The sequence below is a fragment of the Myotis davidii genome, unplaced genomic scaffold (genome assembly GCF_000327345.1).
Source record: "Myotis davidii unplaced genomic scaffold, ASM32734v1 scaffold963, whole genome shotgun sequence".
Classification (NCBI taxonomy): domain Eukaryota; kingdom Metazoa; phylum Chordata; class Mammalia; order Chiroptera; family Vespertilionidae; genus Myotis; species Myotis davidii.
Genome location: NW_006294116.1, coordinates 152,890 through 162,274, shown reverse-complemented (window position 1 = coordinate 162,274; position 9,385 = coordinate 152,890). Strand labels below are relative to the sequence as shown.

Genomic DNA, 9,385 nt, shown 5'->3' with positions numbered 1-9,385 from the left:
GTACCAGATTATTCCAGAATACTCCAGAGTCCCTTACTTTTGTGAGGACCGCTGTGTGTTCTTCTCCACAGCTAATATAGACAACTTTTTGCGTTCGTAAAAGTTTCACATGGCAAGGGGACTCTCGATCTAGAGTAAGATAAATATCAGAATGTCACTACCATTTGCCCTTGAGATGAAATATACATACTATCTTAGCATGAATTTTGGGTCCCCTGGATGGCTGATTCATATATTCATCTTCCTGCATACATCTTCATTTGGATGTCCAACAGACATCTCATTTAATATATCTAAAACGCAATGCATAGTTTCCCCACACTCCCCAACTCTGCCTGCCTACCTCCTGCCCATCCTCCACCACACACAGAGGTTTCCTGTTTTCATAAATGGTAACTTTATCCTTCCAGCTTTTCTTCTGTTTATTTAAAACCACACATTCAACTGGCCCCATCTTCAAAGTCGATACAAAATCTGACTTTACTCCCACTACCTCCATACTGCTCTTCCAGCTTCCCCCTGGACCCACTATAGCCAGAGTCAAGATAAATCACTCCTCTCCTCAAAACCCTCACCGAGAAAAGAAGCCAAAATCCTGACCCTGCCCTACCAGGCCCTACATGATTGACCTACACTGCCCATCTGACCTCCGGCTCTGCTATCTTCCCCCAGCTGGAGAACACCACGTATCTTTCTGCATCATAGCCTTTGCTCATCCTGCTCCCTTTCATAGGAACATTCTTTGCCCAGATATCCACATATTACTTTTCTTACCTGACTTCCTACAGGGCTCTGCTCAAACATCCTCTTATCAGAGACGCCCTCCCTGACCACAAATGTAAAACAGGAAATTTTCCTCTCAAATCCCTGACTATATACTTACTGGTTTGTGCCCACCATGCAATCTTCACTAAGTCTAGATCTTACCTGCTTTGTTCACTGCTGCACCCTTAGTAACTAACATGGGTCCAGCACAGAGTAGATCACCAGGAAACATGTGTTAAACGAATAAATGTGTTTTTGAACAAAAAGGTATGTATGAAGAGTTTACGTACCTTCTTCATCACTGAGCCCTAGTTGCCCTGCATTATTCATCCCCCAGCCAAAAACAGCTCCAGAGAGAGACAGGGCAAAGCTGTGGGCCCCTCCTGCAGCCACCTGAGCCAGCGGGATCCCCTCCAGGGACCTCACCCGCTGCGGGCTGGCTTGGGAGGGAAAGTCCTTCCCCAGGCCCAGCTGCCCGTGGCTGTTCTTTCCCCAGGTGAAGAACTGACCATCTGAAATGAGAACAGGATCACAAGTATTACCAGAAATGATACAAGTTCCATCCACAAAAACAATCCATTAGAACAATACAGTTGCCCAGTAGGATCATTTGTTAACTGATCCCATACATACATCAAACCTGCCCCAAGAGCAAGGGAGCAGAGACACTTCATGCTGTAAGGCTGTCCTAACTAAAACTCCCACTTGTCTTAACATCAGAGAGATAAGCTAAGTCTTACTATTCTTCAAAGGCTATTAACAGTTATGCAATTAAAATATCAAATGTTTAAGACAATTCAGTTTTGAATAGACCAATTACCAGGCTTAAAACCACTAAGCAAGATGAACTACTTCTGAGCACCCCAAGACCGTGAGACCCAGGATTTCAAGAGGTTCAGCATGAGCTGAATTACACCACAGAGTATCTATCAGAACAGGACATGTTAGTGTAGATTTCCTTCAAATTTATTCTAACAGAGAATACAGTATTATTTGCTGGCTTAGGTTTCTCTAGCTCTTTCTTTGTCATTTATTGGGGTACCCAATAGTGGAATAGAGCTTGATAGTCAGGTGCAGCTAAGAAAAACCAATCTTCTGTAGGCTCATATGCTCAAGAACACTTGAGTACAGTCCTGTCTGCTGCTTGTCTTGCCCTGCAAGAGAACTAGAGCAGCTATGATGACCACCTTTTTCATCATTCATACCTGAGAAAAGTAAGGGTGCCGGGGAACGGCCACTGTCCAACAGCAATGCATAGACACCAACCAGTTAATTAAAGGTTTCCAGTTAGATAACATCACACAAAAATGCAAAGAGAATTGGTCACAATAGTAACTTAATATGAGCATATATTTCAATGTTACATTACCAGCTGCAAGAGCCAAGCAATGCCAGTTGCCACAGGAAACTTGTAAGATTGTCTGCTGGTTCAGCTTTTGTATTAATCTAAAACAGAAAAGACTTTATTCTTAAGAAGGACATTCACAAACAATATTCCCACCTAAATAAAATAGTTGTAATAAATAACATCATCTTTCCTAAAAGACTTTTAAAAATCAAATATATAATCTTGCATGATATAATTCTATTAGGTCTTTCACTTATCTCCTGCCTCAAACCACAAAAAAAACAACTTTCTGCACATAAACCCATTACCACACCCTCTGTTAATTCCCACCTGTCTTCTCCAATTCAGGGACAAATGGAATAAAGCTACAGAGCGACTATGGTTGGTGTCTGAATGACTTTCAAAATGAGGGCAATGCCATGATCCAGCAATTCCACTTCTGAGCATATAGCCTAAAGAATCGAAAGCAGGGTCCCAAAGAGGTATTGTACACCCACGCTCAGAGTAGCATTTTTTACAATGGCCAAAAAAGGTAGAAGCAACTCAAGTGTCCATCAACAGATGAATGAATAAACAAAATATGGCATATAAATAGAATATTAATCAGCCTTAAAAAGAAAAAAATTCTGACACATGCTACAACATGGATGAAACTTGAAGACATTATGCTAACTAATAAGCCAGTCACAAAAAGACAAATACTGTATAATATGATTCCACTCATGAAGTACCTTGTATAGCCAAATTCATAGAAACAAAGTAAAATGGTGGTTGCCAGGGGTTCAGGGAAGGAGAAATGGGGAATTGTTGTTTAATGGGTATAGAGCTTAATTTTTGCAAGATACAGTTCTGCAGATTGGTCACATGTGAATATACTTAACACTACTGAACTACAGTACATTAAAAATGGTGAAGATGGTAAATTTTATGTAGTGTGTTTTTTACCACAATTAAAAAATAATAATGACAATGCCTCCAAAATCCTGATTTCATATGATTACTTTTCAAATTGCATTCCTCTGCTTGCTTGTGTAAAGACAGGTAAGAACAGTACCTTTTTCACAGGGGTGAGAATTAAAAAAACAAAACAAAACAAAAAAAAAAACATGTAAGGTACCTTGCACTGCCCAGAGAGTTGGGAAGCCTGCTCTCTATTTTAATGTCCCCAAGTTGCCACACTCCTCTTCATTACGTGATGCCATAGAAATAAAGGCGTCAGATGGACATGCCCTTGGAGTGGGGTATTTTAGGAAATAGATAGGGGCGGATATCAGTTTGGTAGCTGTCAATTTTGTTAATGTTTTATATTTTCAGATATAAGAAAGTTAAAATAGAGTTTGCATATGCACTTAATAGCAAATGGTACCCCACTATTTTTTATTGAGATAATTTTAGATTCACATACAGTAGTAAGAAATACTAGAGAGATCCCTTATATACTTGTTTAGCTTTCCCCAATGGTGACATTTTACAAAACTGTCTTATCAGAATACTGGCATTAATACAATCTACCAATCTTATTCCAATTTCCCATTTTACTTGTACTCATTCTGAGTGTGTATTAATTTTATCACCTGTGTATGTTCATGTATCCACCATCATAGTCGAGATACTGAACAGTCCCAACACCACAAGGATTCTCTGGTGTTGTACTTTCGTAACGACTCCTTCCCTCCCCCATTCCTAGATCCTGGCAATCACTAATCTATCCTCCATCTCTAAAATTTAGTCATTCCAAGAATATTACGTAAATGGAGTCATACACCAGGTAACCTTCTGGGACTGTTTTTTCTTCCACTCAGAGTAAATTCCCTGGACACTCATCTAAGTTGCTGCATGTGTCAATAGTTGTTATAACTCCACTTTTTTTTTTAAAGCTGGAACATTAGTTACTAAGAGACCAATGTTTCAGAAATTTACACAGCAATAGCCCTTTTTCTGACCAGTTTCCACTCAAATTCTCCACAATTGTTCCTTTATGGGTCAACATTACCCTTGGCACAACCTTCACAACCACAGTTACAGAAGGAAAGCAGGTCAAAAGGACAAAAATAAATGGGGAAATTATATCCTTGAGCTGGGAATTGAGCCCGCAACCTGGGCATATGTTCTGACCGGGAATCGAACCATGACTTCCTGACTCACAGGTCAACACTCAACCACTGAGCAATGCTGGCCGGGCTACTGTGTTTTACCTACTCATCTCATCTATCCTCCTAATAAATTTGTAAAGGCACACAATACATAACTACATTTGTAAGTCAGGAAACTGAAGCTTAGATAAGTTAATTTGCCAAGGTCATTCCCCTAATAAATAATAGAGCCAGTATTAGTATCTCAGGCTATTTGACTTCAAAGCTATGTTACTTTCCACAATACCAAGTTACTAATTAATACATTTATTTTAATTAAGTTATAATATAAAATTATACATAAACCAAAGTCTCAAGACTCATCCATAATTTAGACCAGGGGTGGGCAAACTTTTTGACTCGAGGGCCACAATGGGTTCTTAAACTGGACCGGAGGGCCAGAACAAAAGCATGGATGGAGTGTTTGTGTGAACTAATATAAATTCAAAGTAAACATCATTACATAAAAGGGTACGGTCTTTTTTTTCAATAGTTTTATTCATTTCAAACGGGCCGAATCCGAGGGCCGTAGTTTGCCCACGGCTGATTTAGGCACAACTAATGAAAATTAAATTGCTACTATAACATAGATTATTTCATTTTTAGAAATGAAATGCCACTAAAAGCCTTTGATTCTTTAGCATCAACAAATGAAATACTTTTGTTATTAATGTTATAATTCTTTTCCACAATTTCATTAAAATATACCACCCCTTTTTTCTTATTATCACTCTCCTTCTTCCTCCAAAATTAAATTAATTTTTGGAAGTAATGAATCTGAGACATTACCTATTCTAAATGAGGAAGTGAATCAAGTCACTCTTACCTCCATGTTCCTCTTTTCCTTAAAAGAGCTTTTGTTTAAAAAGACAAAAATCTAAAAGGGGCAAAAAGAAAGAAGAATATTTTGTCCTTTAAAGGGGACAATAGCCCTAACCGGTTTGGCTCAGTGGATGGAGCATCGGCCTGCGGACTCAAGGGTCCCGGGTTTGATTCCGGTCAAGGCATGTACCTTGGCTGCAGACACATCCCCAGTGGGGGGCAGGCAGGAGGCAGCTGATCGATGTTTCTCGCTCATCGATATTTCTAACTCTCTCTCCCTGTCCCTTCCTCTCTGTAAAAAATCAATAGAATATATTAAAAAAATAAAAAATAAAAAATAAAGGGGACAATAATTGGGCAAGGTCCAAAGAGAGGCCATTTATTAAAGATATTTGTGCTGAGCAATGTATGTGCTGGGCACCCTTAATAAAAGTGGTGCTAAAGTGAATACTCCAGATCTCCTGCCATCAAGAGCTCCCAGCTTTGTACTAAAAATTGTCACTAAAATAATTACAAAGAACATGACAAGTACTACAAAAGGGGTATGTATATATTTGTAGTATAAAAAAAAAGCCAGGAATTAAATGGTGGAAATAAACTGGTGGCCTCTTTCATCATTAAGATCCTCAACAGCCCAGCCGGTATGGCTCAGTGGTTGAGCTCTGAACCATGTTCCAACAGGTCGCTAGTGTGAAGCCACAGCCCGCGTGGCCTCGGGTTCAAACACTTGGAGAAAGAGTTGACGCGCAAATTAAAACACAAGACAAGAAATATAAATTTGAAATTATGGGGGAAGCCAGTTGTGAGCTGGTATAAGAAACCAAGTTCCACTGAGACTTCTGTACCATATGCTTTCATTTACTAGAATACACAATTGCTTTTTAGGAATGCAAACAGACATGTCAAAGGCGATTGTTTAGTAAACAGTAAGATTATCAGGTTGGGGGAGTTTGCTTTAGGCCATTGCTTCAGCAGTAGGTAATGAAATGCAAATATTCACCCTGTGAATATCAAAGAGCCAAATTCAGCCTTCTGACCGGACTTCCCGCATTTATAGTAACTGCTGTTGATCTTGGTTCTCGGCAGCTAGTTCAATTCCCAGTGTGGGCACATGCCCAGGTACAGGCTCAGTCCCTAGCAGGGGGTGTGTAGGAGGCAGCCCATAAATGTTGATGCATTGATATTTCTAACTCTTTCTCCCTCTCCTTTTCTCTCTCTCTCTAAAATCAATAAAAACATATTTAAAAAACAAACCCTCAACAAACTGGCACATCACCCACAAAAAGTCAATTTGAAAGTAACTTCAATATTTTGTATTATTTTTTAGTGGTGAAGCATCTGTTAGATATTTAGCTAAATCACCTAAGATTTAGAAGTAAATTATTTTAGAGACTCAAAACCACTGTATTAGTATTACTGTGTTAAACGGCTTATGCATATTTGCTATTTTAGCTGTTCTTAATGCATGGGTAATTTGTCTTATTATTAGAGTAACAGGTCAGCCTGTGACTCTAGTTTAAAGTGCTTAATTGAGTATTTGACTTAAGCTTGCAATATATGTGAAAGGTTATTTGAAAAGATGCTTTTTTAAATTCAAAAATGTATTGAGTTCCAAGCACTGTTAGCAATTAGGCTACTAGAATAAAGTACATTCCCAAACTACTCACATTTTTTAACTTGAGATATACACTTCTGTAAATAATTACTATTTTTATGACAAGTTCTACAATATAAGGCACAGCAGTGGCACAAAGAAGCAGCAATTACATGAAGAAAGCAGAAACTAAAACAAGATGTCTAACAAAGCAACATCAGGAAATAATATTTACAACAATTAACATTTGAAAACTCAGATTCCTTTCTATGACATTCTTACCTGGGCACTGCCACTGAATCCTCAGTAGTCATGAGTCCCAGTTGACCATCACTTCCTGCACCCCAAGAAAACAGCTGGCCCCGGTCACTGAGGGCCAGACTGTGGGACTCGCCACACGCCACATGGACAATATGCTGATCTGCCAACGCTCCAATTTGCTCTGAAAGAGACCAAACCAAAGGAGGAAAATGTACAGCCCAGAAACAGGAATTAGGTTTTAAAAAATAGAAATAGAGGCAGGGATACATGGAACAGACTGATGGCTGTCAGGATGAAAGGTGAAGGAATTAGCAAAAAATTATATATATAACATAGACACCGACAATAGTGTGGTGATAGCCACAGGGAAAGGAGGGTGGGGACTAGGTGAAGGTGGATAAAAACGGGGAAAATGCGGACAGAAAGAGACTGCTTGGGGCAGTGGGTGCACCAGGCAGTGTGTAGATGATGTTTTATTGAGTTGTACACTTGAAATCTGTATGTTTTTCAAACCAATGTCACCTCAATAAATTCAGTATTTTTTAAAAAAGAATTTTGCATAGGCGAGGTAAAGAGTATTTCCAAGACAGCTATGTAGCAGACCTATGCGGCAAAGTTGGAGAATGTCTCCAAGGTAAAAAAGGAAACACAATCTTACGAGTTTTATATTAAGTTTTACAATTCTGTCAGACAAAACAGAAGTTACTATGCCCAAGGGGGGGAGAGGGGGAATAATTTATTCCAGAAAAAAATAAACATTTTACAGAAAGTAAAACCAATCATGGAGAAATCAGAAAGGACACATGCACCCCTATGTTCACAGAAGCACAATTTACAATAGCTAAGATTTAGAAACAAATCTTAAGTGCCCATCAGCAGATGAGTGGATTAAAAAACTGTAGTACATCTACACAATAGAATACTACGCTGCTATAAAAAAGAAGGAACTTTACCAATTGCAATAGCATGGATGGACCTGGCGAGCATTATGCTAAGCGAAATAAGCCAGTCAGAGAAAAATAAATATCACACAATTTCACTCAGATGTGGAATATAATGAACAACATAAAATGATGAACAAAAGAAGATCCAGAGACAGAGTCTACTTAGAATCAATACTTTACCACTTAAAGTAGAATGTAGAAACCTTACCACCATATACATCTCTTTACCCTTCCCCCTTTAAGTTATAGTAATCTTAAATATTACATCTGCATACATTGCAAACTCCATCACAATGATATAATTTTTGCTTTCAACCATCAGAGATGTATTTTAAAGAACTCAAAAAGAGACTAGTCTATTATATTTACCCAGACATCTATTTCTACTGCTCTTCCTTCATTCCTGATGTTCTAATACAGTCCTCCTGGTATCATTTTCCTGCTAAAGAACTTCCTTTAGCTATTGTTTAGAATAAATTTGCTGGCTGTGAATTTTCTAGTTTTTTCTTCACCTGAGAATGTCTTTGTTTCACACTCATTCATGAAAGCTAATTTTTGCTTGATACAGAATTCTGGGTTGACTTCTTTTCTTTTAGCAATTTTAAAATGCTGTACCACTGCCCTAGCCGGTTTGGGTTAGTGGACAGAGCATCAGCCCTTGGACTGAAGGGTCCCGGGTTCAATTCTGGTCAAGGGCATGTACCTTGGTTGCAAGTTTCCCTGGCCCTGGTTGGGGTTCATGCAGGAGGCAACCAATCAATGTGTGTCTCTCTCTCACATCAATGTTTCTGTCTCTCCCTCTCCCTTCCACTCTCTATAAAAGTCAATGGAAAAATACCCTGGGGTGAGGATTAACAAAATACACACACACACACACACACATACATATATGCTTTACCACTTATGGCCTCCATAGTTTCTGGGATGGAATTCACAGTCACTTCAATAATCACCCCCTTGTAGGTAATATTTCAAATATTTTCTTTGTCTTTAATTTTCAAGTTTGATTTTGGCCTGTCTGAATGTGATTTCTTTGACCTTATCTTGCTTGGGTTTACTGGACTTCTTGAATCTGTAGGTTTATGTCTCTTCTGCCAAATTTGAAAATGTTTCAGTCATTATTATTTTCAGCACCACATTCTTTCTCCTCTTCTGCTAGGACTCCAATGATATGAATGTTCTTGTCCCGCAGATTCCTAAAATCCTGTTTAGGATATTTTATTCTTAAAGCCATAATCTAAATTTACCATGTATGCTTTTAGATGCAAGAAACCAAATATACTGAATTAGAACATATGGAGGCCTGTCACAGGCAATGGGAGGGAAGAAGTATTTGTGTTTTTTAGTCATTAGTATGCCACTAGTCAGAAGAAAACCAGCTGTAGTGACTCAGTTATTTTCAGGAACTCAGATTTGCCAACTATGCATAATATGATGCCTTAAAAGGATTTTAAAAGAGAAAGACTGTAAATTAGGAAACTACCTGACACCTCTGGGAGAGGGAATCCTAAAAGCAGAA

The 9,385-nt window shown here is 38.6% G+C and overlaps 1 protein-coding gene across 5 annotated transcripts in view; it reads right to left on the bottom strand.

The window, feature by feature from the left end:
• HERC3 (HECT and RLD domain containing E3 ubiquitin protein ligase 3) overlaps positions 1-9,385 on the bottom strand; it is an 88,284-nt gene that overhangs the window by 58,207 nt on the left and 20,692 nt on the right. For all 5 annotated transcript variants that reach the window (XM_015566861.1, XM_015566862.1, XM_015566858.1 and 2 more), the window contains exons 3-6: positions 6,944-7,103; positions 2,135-2,211; positions 1,056-1,277; positions 38-129 (exon numbers count right to left, since the gene is read on the bottom strand). In XM_015566861.1, coding sequence (XP_015422347.1) covers positions 38-129; positions 1,056-1,277; positions 2,135-2,211; positions 6,944-7,103 — 551 coding nt within the window. The remainder of the gene's footprint in view (positions 1-37; positions 130-1,055; positions 1,278-2,134; positions 2,212-6,943; positions 7,104-9,385) is intronic.